The sequence below is a fragment of the Pogonomyrmex barbatus genome, unplaced genomic scaffold (assembly GCF_055798465.1).
Source record: "Pogonomyrmex barbatus isolate J1 unplaced genomic scaffold, ASM5579846v1 scaffold18, whole genome shotgun sequence".
In the NCBI taxonomy this organism is placed as follows: Eukaryota; Metazoa; Arthropoda; class Insecta; order Hymenoptera; family Formicidae; genus Pogonomyrmex; species Pogonomyrmex barbatus.
The window spans coordinates 2,759,287-2,779,487 of NW_028297114.1; the positions used below are offsets into that span (position 1 = coordinate 2,759,287).

The 20,201-nt window shown below is 36.6% G+C and overlaps 1 protein-coding gene across 5 annotated transcripts; it reads left to right on the forward strand.

Moving 5' to 3' along the window:
• The first annotated feature begins 1,429 nt into the window (after positions 1-1,429).
• Positions 1,430-18,808, forward strand: nompA (no mechanoreceptor potential A). Of its 5 annotated transcripts, none has more exons than XM_089074980.1 (20): positions 1,430-2,588; positions 6,102-6,231; positions 6,877-6,968; positions 7,312-7,573; positions 7,875-8,004; positions 8,073-8,224; positions 8,446-8,721; positions 9,219-9,530; positions 9,877-9,972; positions 10,459-11,185; positions 11,599-12,003; positions 12,556-12,737; positions 13,384-13,562; positions 13,872-14,020; positions 15,025-15,171; positions 15,410-15,499; positions 16,355-16,736; positions 16,830-16,999; positions 17,204-17,347; positions 17,578-18,808. In XM_089074980.1, exons 2-20 carry the CDS (start codon positions 6,156-6,158, stop codon positions 17,783-17,785), a joined length of 4,179 nt encoding a protein of 1,392 aa, XP_088931106.1. In that variant the 5' UTR covers positions 1,430-2,588; positions 6,102-6,155; the 3' UTR covers positions 17,786-18,808. The 5 variants fall into 5 exon arrangements, with proteins under 5 accessions (XP_088931106.1, XP_088931108.1, XP_088931107.1 ...); XM_089074982.1 differs by having other exon boundaries at positions 1,431-2,588; positions 13,872-14,011; XM_089074981.1 differs by having other exon boundaries at positions 1,431-2,588; positions 11,602-12,003.
• The last annotated feature ends 1,393 nt before the right edge of the window (positions 18,809-20,201 follow it).

A 20,201-nucleotide genomic window follows, 5' to 3' on the forward strand; every position in this document is an offset into this window, starting at 1 on the left:
ATTAATAAATATAAACAGGTTAATAAGAGTTAAGTGGTTTTTATATAATGTGTTACGTTTAATAAAAGTTACGTTTAATAAAAGTAAGAAAATCAATACGTAAAAGATTTTAAATATTTGATTTTATCAATGTAGATTAATCTTTTTATTCTTTATTTTTTTTTCTAATTCTTAGAATTAAAAAAGATAAAAAATAAATTAAATTGAGATTAATTCTAAATTGATAAAAATATACATTATCATGTAAAGATATAAATTTGCAAGATGATTTTGTATACGTTTTTGTCACTTATATTTTGAATGAATTGATTTACATTTGCATTTGTAAATTAAACAGAAAATATATATATGTTTGTCACAACAATCAAAGTATCGACGAAATTGTTTTACTTCACTTCACTAATTTGCTTAATATAATGATGATACTTTGTTTTATTTATATTACGATATTATAAACATTATAATGTTATTATAATATTAATTGAACTGAAAGAATATAAAATTAGTATAATAATTACAAACGTTTACATGAGAAATCTACTGGAAAATAGCGCTCTCGTAATGAACGCGTTCGAGCATATATTCTTTAATTATCGATGAAATAATATTTACATGAAAATTTCTCTCAAAATAATTAATTTCTAAAAATGAATTTTAATTCTAATTTTATTTTTTTTTTATTAATATATTTTCATAAAAGTTTTTTATTAAAAATACATATCATAAATTTAAAAACACATATCATAAAATTTATTCCCTATTTCTTCATTCCTAACATATTTAAGATATCAATTTTTTAATATCCATCTCTTATTTTTTAATTTCATATTTGTAATAAAATTATAATTTCACGTTGCTGAAAACTCTCTTTTGCATCAGTTAATATTTAATGGCTTCTATGACACAATGACAAAAAAAAACGAGTTGTCATGTCTAGAGCTATCTTCAAATAACTGTTACTCTTATTATATAAAAGAATATCAAGCAAAAACATATTATCAGACACTCTAACAGAGAGATTTATTGCGTTCCTTTATCTTCCCACCTCCCTCTATATTTCAAACTCCGCGGAAGCGTCGTTATTTGCTGTCTCAAGAGAAAAAGATATCTCTTAAGTATAATGCTCTTTGTGGAGACGCAAGAAAAGACGTCCCATGAAGAAAGGGAAGGAAAAGATCGCAAGATCATTATCATCACCATAATTTACACGGAGCTGACATATACCGTTGTTACCAATTTTCATCTTATATATTAATTCATTATAAAATATTTATTTCGTAAGTGCATCTTTTTCAGAAAGAGAGACAAATAGAGAGACAGAGACAGAAAGAGAGAGATAGAGAGAAGAATATGAGATAAAATATTTATATCAAAAGAAACAAAGTTTTTTTTTTATTTTTATACGATTATTTAAGAATTTATTTAATATATATGTAATAATATGTATTAAAGTTTTTGACCCCATCTGAAAAATACTTTAAAATCACAAATATAATTTAAATACCTTTTTTAATACTTATGGACATACACATCTTAAAAGCAATTCAAATTAAAATAATCAAGATAAGAAAAGTCAATCTTTTTCATCTTTTTCATCCGCGTTTTTTAAATTACATTTGCTTTTTTCGTTGTGATTACATGTAATTCAAAATTATAATTTTAAATTAGCATACGTACCTCCTAAACAATGAAAAATAATAATAAGACAAATTAGATTCCCGAGAACTATTCTCTTGGTAGAAAATATCTTTGTGAATAAGGAACGCAATTCTCGATGCTGGTCTAAAATAATAAACAAAAGGTTACAGACCCCCTGTATTAGGATGCCCGATCACCCCGCGCTTTATCCAGTCGATCGTTGAGCGGCTCGTTGCCTCCCGTCGACGATGACGGTGCGATCTCGTCCTGGTTGACCTCGGCCGGGAGTCTCTAATCCATGATTCCGCCGTGAGTCGGAATGAGTCGGCCTCGATGACGAGAACCTATGCTGCTGGATACGACAAATTGCTCCGTGTCTCTCGTCGGGGTCTCCTTCCCCTCCCCTTCCCACCCCTCCTCGCACTCCACGCGATCGCGCGTCGCCTGTTTTCCCGGATGGCCCCACGGAAACCGGACACACAATGGGTCCACTTCCGCTGCGTGCAAGGCCAGAGAAGTCGGACGTGGGGATCCCATCTGTCCGCGCCCCCGCGCGCGCGTTTTCCGCGCTCTTTGCCCTCCACCGGGCCCCCAACGGCCTGTAAACGTACGACCACTCGTCGGGGGAATGCACGATCTGCCGTTCTCTCTCCACTTCCCCAGGTGTACAAGTGTCCATTATTTCCACGCTTCCCGCCGATTTCGACCGTCAGTTTGATTACGGGTGCCATTCGCGCCGCACGCGTGATTTCGGCGTACACTCTCACGCCTTCTTTTCGCGCGACAGCGGCAGACAGCACGAGAGATCCCTCGAGATCACTTCGCAGGATCGTATCGAGATCACATCGCAGCATCGGCGTCCGCGACGTTTCCCTCCGCTTCCTTTCGGCAGCCGCGATCGCTTGCGAGGAAAGAGCGGGGAGGAAAACGGGGAGATCCGTCTCCTCCGGGTAAGAGATTTTTTTTCTTTCCCTCCGTTGATAAAATTCCTTCGCATAATTTGACAATTTTTCAGATTTTCACGTTGACTGATATTAAATCGGATGAGTAATAACATCAGTCTGCTCAACTTCAATTATAATTTCATAATTCTTTCTTTGAGGGTATGCCACGAGCGGACGATTGAATCACGCACCTGTAAGGGCGAATTTATTTCATCCACTCGTGTGGCCCTTGTACTCCATTTTCCTCGAGAAGATTTATCGCACTGATAAACCGCTTGAAAAATTCATTTCATAATAAGAAAATACAAAAACTTCTCGTACACGCTTATGATGGATTCTTTAATAAACACGTGATGATTATTTTTCCCATATTCAACAATGAAAGGGAAAAAAATGGACAATAATAAGGCTAATGAGAATCAGCGCTGTAAACAGTGCATTATTATATTTTTATCACTGAAGATAGACTTCGAATCGAACCGTTTGCTACTTTTTATTAATAAACATAATTAAAATTAAACATATAATTACGCACTGTTTACAGCGCTGATTTTCATTAATCTTATTATTATCCATTATCATATCGATAATCTTTATTCTTATTAATATTGAAAAGAAACAAATATTTTTCACGTAACATCACGCACACGATTATATCATATAAACCCATATAAGGAATGATGAGTAATGATAAAGTATGAGGAATGATAAAGTAACAAAGCTCGCATGACTACAACTATTCGAAATCTTAATTAATTATTCCAATGATATATCGCGTGGCGATTAACGCGTTGGAGCGTTAGTACGCGTTCGTTTGTATTGCCCGTAATCATGATAATTGGACTCGGAAGATCGTTACGCAATTGTAAGATATACGAGTATTGTGATACTGATTTCCCGCGATCTTCCACGCAATCACACCCGATTGGTAATAACGTTCGAGTGAAATATCAGCTCGGATATATTCGTAGACGCACAGTCGCGTCGTGCCCGAACTTAACTCGACGGAATCAGCATTAGCAGATAATAATTTGTCGTTGCGTGCGAAAGTTCCATTAACATGAACGTCACACAACAATGACCGAATTCATTCCCGGTTCGACACGAGTACGCACGCAACAATGCCATCCCGCGTACCAATGGAGTTCAAAGCACCATGACAATAAGCAGCCCCCGCGCTGGAAGCTCACAATGAAAAGCAACTACAGAAAGCAAGCTTTCAAATGGCTGATGTACCTCCCAAAGCACCAACTGCGAATCGTCAACAACGCCCAAACTAAGCTCTTATTTATTTGTCATAACTCGCACGGGAAAAAAAAATACCATTGTTGAGCATAGTTTTAACAATCCGTTAATAACTGCAGTCAAATATTTTCATTCTCCGCTTCTTCCCCATTTGTTGTTTATCAACGATATTAATAGCGGTTTTTTTGCAGTTTTGCAAATAAATCTAAAAATCCGCGTACAAATTAATATTCCGCAACAGTCGATTTATAACGGTAGTGAAAATTAAAAAAAGCGCTTTAACGCGGACTATTAATTATACCTTTAATGTCTCCTTTTTATATTTATCTGCATCATTTTTAATCTGGTGGCCTTCGCTTCTGTCTGACGCGAGTGTTTAATTACCTTAATCCAAGTAATTTCCCGAAATAATTTGCATACGACGAGCGGCACGTCATAAATCCGGCAAACCGACGAGGACAATTGCAGAAATGTAATTTCGCCCGGCGTAATGTTAACGCGAATTATGACGAACGGGCGCCATAATTTTCTCTCCCGACCGATGATATTAACATCAGAATAAGCTTTTATACCGCGTTGTTGGTGACAGACGCAATTATCGAGGCGATAAACCATAACGCGATTAATAAGCAACGTCTCTGCACGATGGACATCAACGGGGCAGAACCGGTAGACGAGCCACGGTCCATAATAATTGGCACTCGTCACGAACAAGTACGCTCGTGCATCAACGAGTAAACATAAATTACCCCGACAATAAAATCCTCTTTGATACGATACGTTGTCAATATCATATCAAACATCCTATCGTGGCATCGCTATAGAAACTCAGTCAGAATTGATCGTAATTTTATACGCAATTTTATAACAGAAATATTATCATCATAGCTAATATCATACTATACAATGTATTTTTCTTTAAGGAAGAGAATTTCCTATTATTTCCTATTATTTAAATTTATCTGTTTATTTAACATTGAACATAATTTATTAGACTAAAAAATACCAAATAAATAATTTTCATTGCGCGTTGCCACAATTTATTCTCGTAGATAATTCATATTAAAATACAGCGAAAAAAGTTGCTATAAAAATGTTTACCATTATTTTTAATAATAAAACGTTTAAAAATACAAAATTAGCTTGGAAGATGTGTCACGCATTAAATATATGTGAGATTCTTCTTGTTACGGGAAAATTATTGAGGATCGCTGCGGGCGCACGAGGATGACCCTGTAATTCTCTCGTTTCCGATGATTGAACCCGCGCTCACCTACGTCAATCACGATAACCGGATAGATAATGGCAACCAGCTAATAATGTAATGCCTGAAAGTTGGAACCACGCTTCGTTGCCCTTACGGGCGTGTGCTGGTCCTTTCGCAGCCGCGTATATATATATATATATATATGGTCGTATGAGGGTGAGAGTGTGTGTGGAAGTGTTCAGGGTGAGCGCTCGTCAGGAATCCCATAAAGTTTAGTACACGCTGTCCCTATGTATGTATCTCGAATAGAAACGTCCATCGGCCAGAACAAATGGTACTCGCGCAGATTTATCTGTATTTCGACTTTTCATGTGCGGTTTTTCTTTTTTTTTTACACAGGAGGGACAAAAACTGGATTTGCGTTTGTTACACCTGATTTCCCAGGGAAATTCGGAAGAAATGTTCGAACGATTTCGAAAAATAGCTGAGCAATAATTATTTTTTATCAATTCCTCTTGTATATGTACTTTTTTATAAATGTATTCGTGTGAATTCTTTTAATTAGCCTTCTAGTTAAATACAAAATAAGAGATATTTATGTAGCGTGAAATTTTTAAAAACTTTCGTGTACCTTTGAAGTATACACGTATGAACAATTTCTATATTTTTCCCTATAGACACTTATTTCGTGGAAAAGAAAAATACGTGGAAAATAGGTGTAGTCTTCTGGACAGTCCGTCGCGTAAATAATTTCGAGATCTCTTGCATTATTAAATTTCAATACAAAGCTACCCCTTAGAAGAGCATTTCTCTCCTCGCATAAATTAAATTTCTCCTCTCTTTTCGAAGCGAGACGCACGATTCACGTCCGAGTGTTCTAGTTTTCTACTTCGTATAATTTCTTATAGAAAATAACATAAAATAATTTAATATTCTTGTAACAATGCACATTTAACAATCTTGCCGAAAAAAATGTATATCGCAAAAGTTTCAATAATAATAATATTCTTGTGAAATAAAAGAAACACATCTCTTTCCTTTTTTTATAAATAATAATTTACTTTCAGATTTTAGTAACGATTGGCATGTATGCGACATAGTAATCTGTATATTTTGTCACGATGCGGAGAATTCACAGATTAATTAGTATGCTGCCAGCCATCTGGATATTCATCGTGTTAAATTTATTGGTCAATGGTAAGATGAGTTCAAAATTCTATATAATCTTTGCAGACAAAACTATTAATATACGTTATTCACAAATATCATAACATTTTCGTTTTTAAAAAGCTAATAGAAGGAAAAGTCATCTTTGTCAAATTTCCATTAATAATTAAATAGCATTATGTAATCATAAATAGAATTTATTCAAATTTAATTAATAAGATGATTGAGATACAAGGCATTAATCATTTCGAGTTGATAGTAATTTTTGTTTTGTTTAAAATCAGAATCGAAAATCTTTATTTCGGGTTCGGCGCGCGTATTCTGGAAAAATGCGCTTCGTCGTTTGGAATTCGGATGTAACTAAATAATTCCGCGAACGTGTGAACAAGCAAATTGAAAGATATAGATAGAACTATGTTACATCGTACTTGCGAAACCGTTGGTCGAGTATTGTGTCATTATCCGTGCCACTTATGGCACGAAAATATCGCGCTGATAAGATCGAAGTGCGCGCATTCGTGTTTGCCGACTAAAGGAAGTAGCCTGAATTTTATATGTGGAAAGGAAACAATAATCCGTGCTTTTCCGCACGAAACAATATATAAATAATAAAATCAGAAATAGATCTGTCGTGCGTTGACCGACAAACGGGCACTAACGAGAAAACCATTGTAGTTTCAGCGCAAACGACCTGCAACGGTGGTTTGGGTAGGGTGGTTTACGAGAGACTTCCGGATCAGCAGCTTCAGGGTTTCGACGACGATTTGGTAGTATTGCATTTCGAAAGTACTTTACGTTTCAATTTTCAACTATCGCGCTCCAGTTTCGCGAACTCCGTAAAATGTCCGATAAAATGTTCCTTGAAATATATAGTGTAAATTTCATTTCGAAAATTTTCAGAATTTCCAGATACATATTTTTAATATTAGCTGTAACATAATATTAGCGGCAAACCTTTGTCCGTGCACCCGCGTGGAAATGATAGATCGAGCGAGATCGTCTCTCGAGTTTCATTTCTCCGCAATTCCGCGATTGACAGTAGTCGGAGTCACCCCGCGTAACTGACGATAAGGGACGTAGCTGACGTTAAGGGATTCCGTTTTACCATAGATGCGAAAATCGGGGCCTCCGTTCAGGGCCCTGGAAAAGTGTCAAGAGCTCTGTCTGAGTGACAGAACCGCAACGACCAACCTGGTCCGCGTGTGTACGAGCTTTGACTTTCAACCCGGCAGCAGAATCTTGTCCTACGGCGGCGTCGCCGAGTACGAGGACAGCATTTGCTATTTAACGAGAGAACAGGCGCAGCCGGAGGGCATCGGAAATCTCATGCTCGTACCGAACAGCGTGCACTTTACCGAAGTATGCCTGGCGTGTGAGTATCCGCACGTGGACAGAAAAAAAAAATATCGTCGTATGTGCACCGTGCCGCATTAATTGAAACAGCCGCTCTCGTTCACGATTTTTGTCTCGTTGAGAAAAAAAAACCGTAATAATCTCTTTTTTTAGTTCTACCAGAAACGGCAAACAGACGCGAATATTTTGCGAGAAATACGTAGAAATTAATTCTTTTCTCGAGTTAATTTGAAATTTTTAATTATGACCTATTTCTATTTGTTTTTAAGAATCTTTATTTAGTAGGAATTTATTAATATTATTTTCTTTTTTAATCTCAGCCGATAGAATAGAGAGGGAATGTCCAAATCGTCTTTATGTGTTTGAGAGACATCCGAGAAAAAAGTTGAAGCTACCTTTGACAGACCTCAAGGAAGTCAGCGCTGTTAATAGAACTGACTGCGAGGACAGGTATGCATGAAAAAAATTAAAAATTAATGGGCATCGTAAAGAAAACGGCATTTTAATTTTTCATTTAGATGCCTCAACGAGTTCAGTTTCGTTTGCCGATCAGCAACATACGACATTGCCCTAAGAAGTTGTTCTCTCAGTCGTTTCACTAGAAGAACTCATCCCGAATTATTGGAGGATGATCCGAATTCTGATTATCTAGAAAATACTTGCCTTAATGGTACGTTTTTAGTTAATTTTTACAGAAATCGTTTATGTATTAGTTTATCATCGAATTGTGTTAAAAACTTTTTGTAATGTGATAATTAAAAATTGCGTAAAAAAATGTAATGTTATTAAAAACATTAAATTAGCATACAAAATATATTAAAAAATACATATTGTACATATTTGTTAATTAATTATTACAATTAAAAAATATCATTTTTAATGTGCGATTAGCCGAGAGACGATGCGACGGGCTCTCAGTATTCGTCAAGGAAGAAAACAAACGTTTACGCGGTCCGTTTGAGGTGGACATATTTACAAATCTCACTCTAGAGGAGTGTCAAGCGATGTGTCTCAAAGCGGAGAAATATTTCTGTCGCAGCGTCGAGTTTGACGAGCAAACTCGACAATGTGTCATATCCGAGGAAGATTCTGTCTCGCAAAAAGATGACATCGGAATTAGCAACAGTCCAAGTCATCATTTTTACGATCTGATGTGCTTAGATAATCGTGAGTGTTTGCACAAACTTTATAATAACTGTAATATGGGCTCTTTTTATTTATCAATGATATAACGATGTAATTTCGTTATATTCGCAATTAATATTGTAAATAAAATTAATTTTAACATTACCTTAACCAAACCTATTGGGCTTAAATTATTTTTTTAACTTTAACTTTCTTAAAACTTTCTCGATGTATTATAGTTCACTAATCACTAAACTTTTTTTATAATTTCATTAATTCCACTAACTTGGTACCGGTGGTAAACCGGTGGTAAATGATTGAAATAAAGATTTAGAAATACAATATGTAAACCTGTATTATAAATTAGTAAAATTATAGTATTCATAATCCACTAATCAGGAATTTAATACACCCCAGAACGATTTTGATCCTATTCCGCATTATTGTTTATGCTATATTTTAACTGAATGTAAGGTATAATTAACAATGGTCGATTGGTGATTTACAACTCGTTATCAATGCCCACTTACGAAGCGTAGATCCCTCCGTAGCGCGCGGCTCTGAGTATCCGGACAGCAGCTCGACGTCGCACCTTTTCTCCGACGGTCGTCGTCCGGACACGGCTTTCCAGCGTTATCGGAACTCGCGTCTGAGCGGTGAGTTTCATTCGGAGATCACCGGACGCAGCCTCAGCGAGTGCCTGGACGAGTGTCTCCGGCAGACGAGCTTTCAGTGCCGCAGCGCCGTCTACTCCGAGCATTATCATACCTGCCGATTGAGCCGATTCAATCAAAGAGATGGCCACCGAATTATCTATGACGCCGATTATGACTATTATGAGAATCTCATGCGTGAGTATCGTGATTGGCTGTCCATCCATCTATCCGCGTTAAACAGTTCCGTGCCGTCCGCGATAAATTTTTTTTTTTTTTTTTATCAAGCGGCTAATCAAATTTTATTTTAGCCGAAGAAGATGGATAAGAAGCGAATTTAATTAAATTTTGGGATATTTATTTTCTATTTTCATTTAAAATTTGAAATTGTTTCAATTCTTTCTTCATAAACGACCGTGTGTCGGCTGGTAGATTGACCTATACCACTGCACGATCACGTTGCACCTTTCGCGAACTTTGGAACAATACAACAGCTTTGCATCACGTGCTCAATGTTCAATTTAACGATGAACCATACCGACAGATCAATATCTAGACGGAGATCGTGATGGACCTGGATATAGACCGGATCCTCTGGGACAGGACACAAACTTTGGACGACCCTCCTTAGGAAGACCGGGTTAGAATCGCTTTATTAATTCAATATAATGTCGTACGTCAACGTGTTGTATAAAGTTGTGCAATTATTCATAGAACTGCTGAGTAAACATACAAATTGTTTTAATGGAACAAGATCCTGAGCACGTATATAATTATCGTTAAATGAAATATTGTTAACATCATCCATTACAATCGTCTCGCATATATCATAAATCTTGTTGCTCGAATATTAAACTGATTTAAATTACATTTCCATTGTATCTGATATCTTAATAACATTACAATGAATTTAGTTTTGAATTTTACTTTCTCTATTGACAATCGCATTTGATAAAAAATTAAACAATACCAAATTAAATAATATCACATATAATCACGTGTAATACTTTGTTAATTATTGTTTCCATGATTTATTTGTTTCTCAGTTTCCATATTACTTAAAAACATAAAATATTTTATGTGCATTAATTAAACAACAGGAAATTTCGTAAAATATTTCCCTTAGGGTATCCAGACGATTACGACAAAGGATATTCCAGCAGCGTCAAACCGGATCGTTATCCCGAGCGTTATCCAGATTCTATTCCAGATCGTTATCCAGATCGGTATCCCAGTCGTTATCCTGATCGTTATCCCGACCGGTATCCCGACCGCTATCCCGACCGCTATCCCGACCGCTATCCAGATCGTTATCCAGACCGTTACCCAAGTCGTTATCCAGACCAATATCTAGACCGATATCCTGATCGTCGTCCCTTAGATGACAGATATCCCTTAGATGACAAGTATCCAGATAACCGATATCCTGATCGTCGTCCCTTAGACGACAGGTATCCAGATAATCGATATCCAGATCGCCGTCCCTTAAATGACAGATATCCAGATACTCGATATCCCGATCGTCGTCCTTTAGATGATAGATATCCAGATAGCCGATATCCTAATCGCCGTCCCTTAGATGATAGATATCCAGATAATCGATATCCTGATCGCCGTCCCGTTGGCATCGATAGATATCCCGATGCCGGAACTCTGGAAAGATATCCTGTGATACACGGTACAATAACACGATATCCAAGCCGATATCCTACCGACATGATCGATCGATATCCCAATACAATTGACCGGTATCCCTTCCCGGATGATGCGATGGATCGATATCCTGACAGATCTCCTATCGATTGGTATCCAGCTACTGGGAGATATCCGGATAAAGATCCTTACGCCAATCGGTAAGTAACGAGGTCAGCGGTAAATCAACGCAATCGTATAATGATTGACACCGAACGTTATTATTTCTCTTGTGTATCGCTAGCTTGTCGCTTTTCCATTAACATGTTGTCCGTGTTCAACGAGTTTTGTGTGTCTACCATAATAGAACTTTTATATATTTAACACGGTAAAATTTTCATACGCGCACAATGATACAAAATATTGCGTAATATAATTAAACGCCATATCTTCGCGAGGCTGGCAGCGCTTTTTATTTTATTATCTATTTACTTAAAATTAAAAGACAGGCAGATTTGTTTTTTTACAAAATTCCGCTGAAAATTATCAGGACATTTCTGAAAAGAAGATCAGGCGGCACAGATAAAAATAATTCACAAATTGTCACAGAAAAATTACGTTTTATCTCAATAAGCAGCAGGTATCCACCGTCAAGACCGGGCTTTTACTCGGGATTCGTCGATGATGTTCGTGGTCCTCAGAGCCACGGCCCCGAGCCGCGACCTCAATACGGCGGCGGGGGACCTTATGGCTCCGCACGTCCGGTCGGAGGGTACGGAGGGTACGGCGGCGACGGTGGTATCGTCGGTGGTGGATATATAGGCGAAGGGGGTGTTTACAACTCCCGTCCATTTGGAACTGCCGGCGGGCCTATCATAGGCAGACCCCCGTTAGTGTCCAGGTGCGACGAGCAGGACAATTTCAGACAAGTAGGACCTCACACCAGGGTACGGAAGCCGTTCGTCAGACGGTACACCACTGCCTCGTCGCTGGCACAGTGCGAGAGGGAATGCGCGGACGCCAGAGACTTCGTTTGCAGGTAACAGTAACGGCCGAATTCGCGGAAGTAAATATAATTGGAGGATAATTTAAATTTTCATGTCGAAAGGTTTCACAGTGAGCACATAATTCGAAAGATACGCTTGGTATAGATAAAGTCTTCTCTCGTCGCTGAATTTTAAAATAAATAGTAATTGCACGAGGAAAATGAAAAATTAAAAAGTATCTTGATCCAACTTAAACATTAAATAATATGGTAGTGACGTATTTATTGTGATCATCAGGAGAGCGTAGAAACATCTCCTAACACTCAAAACACTAATTGATATAGAGAAAAGTTAACGTTTAAAAAGAAAATAACTCTAAAAGATAGATAACAATTCTAAATAAAGGGAATAAGTAAGAGGGATATAACTTCAAGGGATATAACTAGAGTGAGAGAATGCAGAATTCCGACAGTTGTGGCTCAAGAGAGACGCCTGTGAACCCGGGAAGCTTGAAATTGAATTAGGAATGATTCGATGGCGTTTGTTTGCGCAATCGATCGGACAATCGCAAATTCGGGCTCGCAAATTCCTGACGTCATTTGCAGGTCCTTCAATTACCGGCCATACGCCGCGCCTTATGGGGCCGAGAGGGATAACTGCGAGCTCAGCGACCGAGACTCCAGAGACATGGACATGGGCAATCCGGTTTATTACGATACGGGTTCCGATTACGACTTTTACGAGAGGAACAACGGCCGTCAGGGCGCTGACGGGGAATGTCTGGATGGTAAGCGGCCACTCCGTCCGTAAGGCGCCGTCCATAAGAACGCAAAAGCTGAGGATAACGCACGAGAATATGCACCCGTTAGAAACGAGGGTGAAACATGCGTTCGAAACGCAAATAAAATTTCTAGACCTTTCGAATTTATTCTTTTGAAATTCGTCGAGCTCGTCACCGGATCGCTGAAGATAATGATTTTACCCTGCACGTCGAAGCAACGAAATAATTCCTAGAATTATTAAGATGCACGTTAATGATGAATTTATGCACGTTATGGTACATACAATTTTGCACTACTGTCACACTCTCACCTTTATGAAATAAATCTCTATGCCGTTTTTTCTCATCTATTTTCTATACTTCTTCTCCTGGTATTTTCTCGCACGTCGCAACCTACGCAACGATCGCGCACCAATCATCCCCATCCCCTTTCCGGTTGCTGTTCTAAATGCGTTTCAAACTTATATATCTCCTCCATATTCGTGTAATCGCGGATTATCACCTTCGCCCTCTAATAATTTCTCTTAACGGCCAACAATTTCGGCTTAATTTTAAACTTCGTACTTCTTAATCGCGCACCCCGCGTCGATCGACGAGTTTTTTTCGGGAGACCACGTCCACGCCGACGAGTTACGCTCTGTTACACTTCCAGTGAGTCAAGTCTGTAGCGAGGACGGGATGGAATTTACCTTGAGGACACCGGAGGGATTCATCGGTCGAATTTACACGTACGGATACTACGACCGGTGCTTCTTCCGCGGAAACGGCGGGACCGTGAACGTGCTTCGTATCAGCGGACCTCAGGGATATCCCGAGTGCGGCACACAACGAGTAAGAGTGACAATTTCCGTTTCACAGTTTGATCCGCTAGTAATATCCGATTTAATTTAAGCCAGAAATTTTCACCGAGTACACACGCGCGCCCCCTTTCAACGACTCGCTCGGAGGAGTACGAAATCCTCGTAAATTATTCGACGTCGGAAATTAATGCCTTTCGATAACTTTTAATTGGATACCGAGACACCGAAGTATTTATAACGCAAAATTTTCATTTTCTTTGTTAATAATTGATTTCCCTTCCTTCCGACGGAGTCTGATAAATTCTTTTTATGTAAATGCTTCAATAATGTATGCTTACAGTATGGCGATACGATGACGAACATCGTGGTGGTGCAATTTTCGGATTACGTGCAAACCGGCCGGGACAAACGGTTCAACCTGACGTGTCTGTTTCGAGGACCTGGCGAAGCTGTCGTCACATCCGGCTACATCGGTGCCGGGTATGCCAGGTCATATCGATCGAGAGGTCGTGTCTTGCACCGAGAGTACGATCTTTGATGCGCGTTAAGTGCCATAAACATCCCGGAATAATTTTATAAATAAAATTATACCAAGAGAGCAAAAAATCTTTAAATCTGACTAATATTCCCTCACATTACAATTCACAATTTTATCAAATTATATTTTTTACAGGGTTCTTCGGATAAAATATAATTTTGGACAAGCAAACCAAATTCTCTGACTTTTACAATTATTAAGCAAATATTACTGAGCATTGCATCAAGATTAATACTCTTCTTGTTTATTAATTTCGTACGTTAATACGGACTCACGTATAATTCTTAGCGAATTACTATGAACGGAGTAAAACCCTTCCCTTACGCGAGTATATATGGGTGCAAGCACGCTCATCCAATTTCTTTTATTGCACATTTGATCCCAAAAGTCACTCGAGGACATCACGCACGCATTCTATTTCTTTTCGTACAATTGCCTACTATTTCTTTTCGTACAATTGCCTACTGAATCATGTATAATATACTACGGTTACGCTGACGGCTGTCTGCTAAAAGATTAATTACAATTTAGATTATTTTTAGAGCATCGGAAAGGTCTTGCTTTTACAACGTTAATTATGACATAACGATTAGTTCATTTTTTTCAAAAAGACATATCTAGTTAAAAGATGAATAATTCATTTAACTCAATTGGTAAAATTAAATTGAGGAGTATAAATTTGTATTTCTCAATTTAATTTTCCCAATTGAGTTAATATAAATTATTCAACTTTTATATTGCATTAAATATATATATATATATATATATATATATATATATACAGAACATATTTTTCGTATTCTTTGTATATGTGTTTGTATATATACATACATGTATGCATAGTATAATTGGAACGACAATTTATACTCGTCAGCATCGTCTTTCGTATCCTCCTCATTATTCGAGGACTTCTAGCTCCAATTTCGCTAATGAGTCTCGTACGTGCACTGTACAGATCAGGATCCCCCATCCCCATCGAATATCTCCCAGCGGAAAACACCCTGAGCTCCAGAGTACGTTTGCTGATCCTCTATCAGGGCAGACCTACGACCACCATCGCCGTCGGCGATCCTCTAACCTTCAGACTCGAAGCTCAAGATGGGTAATCTTCATTCCTACATCTTTTAATATGATATATATAATTATACTAATTAATTTAATTGGAAAATTACATTTCAAAGCACAATCTGAAAAGAACAGTTTCGTACTGTTATCCAAGTCTAAAATTACATATCTAGATATATGTTGAAAGTTTTATATTTAAAATTTTATTTTGAAGATAATAGCAATCATAATAATAATCACATCATTTGAATAATTCTAACCGTTACTTTTCATAGATATAATTACGTAACGGATATATTTGCTACCAACGTTATCGCGAGAGATCCCTACTCTGGTAGAAGCGTTCAGCTGATAGACAGATATGGGTAAGAAATACTGCATTTTCTAAAAGCAAAAGAAAGAGAAAGAAAGACAGACACCGCTACTAGAAGTAACATGATCACAACTTTATTTCTTTTTTACCAGAGATACTACAACAGATACTTTTTACGATTTTTGCCAAAGAAATATATAGACACAGAGATATATTTAACACCACAAAGATATATTTAAATCACATAATTTAATAAATTAGAAAGAATATAAACAACTATATGAGCTGAGTGGTAATGTTAGATGTATATTTTTAAACAAATAATAACTTTTACAAAAACTTCTAATTATCACGCAAACGTTTTAATCTTCAATATAGACAATATTCATCAGTGCGAGAAACAAAAATTAAAACCAGAGTAAAAACAAATGAAATAAATTAAGATTATATAAAAATCATTACAGTAATAAAATTCGGTTAGCAAAAGTAGAGACACCTTAAAGTTGCGTTCGAAGCGTAAAAATCGGACAGGACTGTCACTCCATCTCGATTCAATTTGAATTGTTAAATTGTTAAAGCGGTTGAATCCAATGTATCACAAACAAACAACATAATAAAAATAACAGATTTATGCCCAATTCCAATGTAGATTAACTTTAATCTTCGTTCAATTTACTCTTCACTCTTTTTTCAGTTTTAAGAATCGGAAAAAGATAAAGAGCAAGTTAAACCGAGATTAAAGTAAATCTACGCTGGTGTCGAATCGGTCATTAATAAGTCTCACACAGAGGCAATAATATTCAAAATTGCACTAAAATTGCAAGTAAATTAAATTATTTTTCGCGACCAACTTCGCGTACATCGAACACACCACCATGATGTGATTGAAAAACGGAAATTTCTGCAGCTGTCCGGTGGACAACTACGTGTTTCCGGGCTTGGATCGCCTTCGCGACGGCGACAGCCTCGAGGCCCGCTTCAACGCCTTCAAAATACCCGAATCAAATTTCCTGGTGTTCGAGGCGAACGTACGAACGTGTCGCGATGGTTGCCAACCGGCGTACTGCTCCGGTGGTACCGGTAGAAGCGAGCCGTCCTTCGGTAGACGGCGAAGGGACGTAAATAACGACACGGTAGTGGACCAAGATGATCAAGAAATGCCGCCGATAACGGTGACGGACGGTGACGCTAACAACGTGTCGACGACGATTTTCAATGCGACCGACGTCGCGAGCGACGAGCCGGATAACGAAGAGGAGGAGGAAGAGCACGTCAGAGAGATGATAGAGGTATCAAAGATAGATTCATTTCATTCATTTCACAAAAAAGATGTCGTCTCTGTTTCTAGTGACGATTAAGTAATATCATCCGTATTTTGACAGGTGCTCGATTCGAGGATGGACATCGAGGGAGACACCGTCGTCGAGAAACAAACCAAGATCTTGGAAAGTATTTGTATAACACAAAACGAATATTACGGCTTGGTTACCGCAGTGGGAATCCTCGTCGTGCTCTTAGCCTCCGTCGTTCTCTTATCCATGCTCGTTTACAGGTAAAGCTTGCATTTCACGTCTAGACATTTTATATCTCTTTTACTTCGTTAACCACCAATAATTAGTCTGTATGTATTTTATAAGTTTATAGTATATAACATATAGTTACATTAATGAGACATCCAAGTCCCTCTTGGATATTACATGTATTTCTTGTATTTCCCGCTTATATTAAGCGAATTTAAAGAGATTCATTATTTCAGAAAATACGTTTATTCCGTGATCATAAAAAATCGTAGACTCGACAAAACCTGCAATCGCAGCAGCCATTCCGACGAGCCTTACAGCAGCCGAGTCAACAACTTTTCTTTCATGAGGACGGGTCTTCAGAAACCATTCCAGGCGTCGTAAGTAATTAAAAAAAAACGAATCTATTTACGCGTCTTAACTTCTGAGTCGTAAGAAATGTGAAAAAAAATATATAACATTATATAAAAATATTTAATATTTTTATTACTGAGTAATATCATATCGTGTTATACCATTAATTATTTTATTATTAATTCTATTCATATAACCGTGAAAATGAAAATTTAATTAGCAATATAGGTCCTAATAAATAATACCGTTTAACTAGATCGATCTCGAGATCAATGAGTAATGCTATCAGCCAACGTCTCGCCTCGTCCTCCACCGCTTTAGAGGGTACTATGGGATTATCCACTGGTCGACGTGGCGGTTTTGATCCGAGTGAGCCGATCTACACTGATCCATCCCTTTTCGAAGTCACTCATTGCTCGAACGCCGCGAAGTCAGCCCTCAACGACAATTTTCATCTTATGTAGAAAAAATACGCGAGGAGATCGCTCTTGAAATTATGTAACGCGAACGATCCCTGCTTTATTTATTTACTTTAATGAGAGTATATGAAAAATCGACTAACGACAATCCACGACAAATCAAGCATGTGCATTACGATCTATTCTGTCACTAGTCAATAATCCACTGCCGTTAATGCCAAAGCATTTATTATTATATCCTTCAAATAGATTCCGAATAATCCGGATTTTTATTGTCTTACTGAAGAGATTATCTAATTCAGAATTGACATTTATACATAATTATATAACTAATAACTGAGAGGTTAAGGATATCGCTTTATAAAAGTATTTCCTAAAGATTTTTTAGAAATAGTGTCTGCTGTTTTTCAAAACGACTGCAAAATATCTCGTAATAATATAAAAATATAGTATAGAAAAGATGTTCCAATAATTAAAAATATTTTAAGACACAAAAAAGACTCCAATGACAATATAAAAATCTCATTGTACATTTCTTACTCGATTAATTCTCTTATATATATATATTTTATATAAATCTCTTATATACATTTTATATAAATTCTTTTTAATTTTGAATGAAAACATAAACAAGTTCTCTGTGTTTTTATATTTCAACCAAAAATGACTGATTTATACACCGTATGATGTAAACACGAAATACTCTCGAAATACTCTCCTTTTTTATTATTTTCAGAATTTTTCGATTCTCTGCATATTCATCGCAACATCGCAGTATTCACATCATCAAGCCAAATAATATCGCATAACGCAATAATTATTAATTATTAGAAGTTTAAAATTATCAGAAAGTTTATATTTATTACGATCGTATATTAATTTTATGAGAGATTATGAGTATTTATGAGAGATAAATTATTACATAGAGATTTACATACATTTATACACAATTACAGATATACCATTACAGACACATTATTACATAGAGACACACATTTATATTCATAATTGACCCAGCTCGTTTACGACCAGTATCAACACCAGGATCAATAAAAATAAAAAAAAAATAATGAATTTACAACGTGTCCCGTGTCATATTCAAGAATATTTATTTGTCTCCATAATCCTGTTTAATTCTATCTAATTTGTAACAGAAAAAGCATTCTGAGTTTGGCCTCCTCCTTACGATATCAAGCCTCCTCCAGCTTCATCCTCATCTCCTCCAGCTTGATCCTTGTCTTCTCCTTTATCATGGCAATGATATCGACTCTTATCCTCACTTTTGAGAACTTTTGTACTCTTCTCTCGATGTACAGAGTTTCTCTTGTGATTATGTTCCTGTACGTCACGAGGTGAAATCAAAGTATACGAAGTGCTTGGGATTTGCTTGATTTCCTCGAGATGCGCTATTCTCCAAATTGTCCGGCTGATCAATCACAGATGAATCCGCATTTCTTTTCAAAAATCCTTCATTCATCGAATCGAAAAGTGGCGCAGTTGCATTATGCTTATCGACGATCATTTGCTCAATTGCTTTCACTACCTGCGTCGAATCAGATTTAACAAGCAAATTTTCATTATTTTTTTATAAAATTAGAAAGCATTAAATATTTTCCATTCGTATTAAAACTACTTCTAGCATTTTCTGATAGTCTAATAAAAAATATTAAAAGTTATAATTAAATAAATAACAAACTTTTAGAAAATGTACTCTGCTAATTAGAAATTATTATAAAAGTTTTAATTTTTAATTTAATTATTATTCATTACATTAACTTTATTTATTCATTATTTAAAATATTACTTCTCTTGCAGTGTGTATTGTTAAAACTATTATATTAAATATAGGAGAGTAATTATACAGTTTAAATCCCTCGCCTCAAATATGGATAAAACTATGCTCATTTGACGCGTTTTTGCATCAAATGAAGCTAAAAAAAATAAATGTCGCTCTATCTCGTGAAGCGACACATTAAATTGTTAAAGTTGACGATTCGACGAGGTAGTTTATATTTTAAGGTCCAGCATAGATACTTTGCGAATGAAAAATTTTCTAAATCTTTTGGTTCGAACACTACACTCTGTAGCAAATCGATAATGTTGTCTTCCGGAACTGCTATCTGTGCTTCCGGTACATTCTCATCACAAATTATACTCTTCTATCGATTGTTTGATTTCTTGTTGTTTTGTCCGTTGTCGATTAGCAAACTTCCTTCATTCCGCCACTAATAAAAAGATTTAAATACTTAGTTTTCTTTCAGATATTTTTTATATAAATTTTTTACGCTGAAGAAAGTTATTTGTTTTCTTCAACAAAGTTGCAGCAATACGATCCTCTCTAATTATCATACAAATATTTTATAAGCAGAATTAGATATAATTCTGTCAAACTATAATTTATATCCATTATATTCCCATATAGAACAAAAATCTTTAATGAACGTTCATTAGACATCGTGAA

What these genes read in the sequence shown, in the direction of transcription:
- nompA (XM_089074980.1), top strand. Translation starts at nt 6,156, where the DNA reads ATGCGGAGAATTCACAGATTAATTAGTATGCTGCCAGCCATCTGGATA. An exon ending in ATCGGTGCCGGGTATGCCAG is followed by an intron (nt 14,021 to 15,024) that starts GTCATATCGATC and finishes TGCACTGTACAG; the next exon opens with ATCAGGATCCCCCATCCCCA. An exon ending in ACGTCAGAGAGATGATAGAG is followed by an intron (nt 16,737 to 16,829) that starts GTATCAAAGATA and finishes GTATTTTGACAG; the next exon opens with GTGCTCGATTCGAGGATGGA.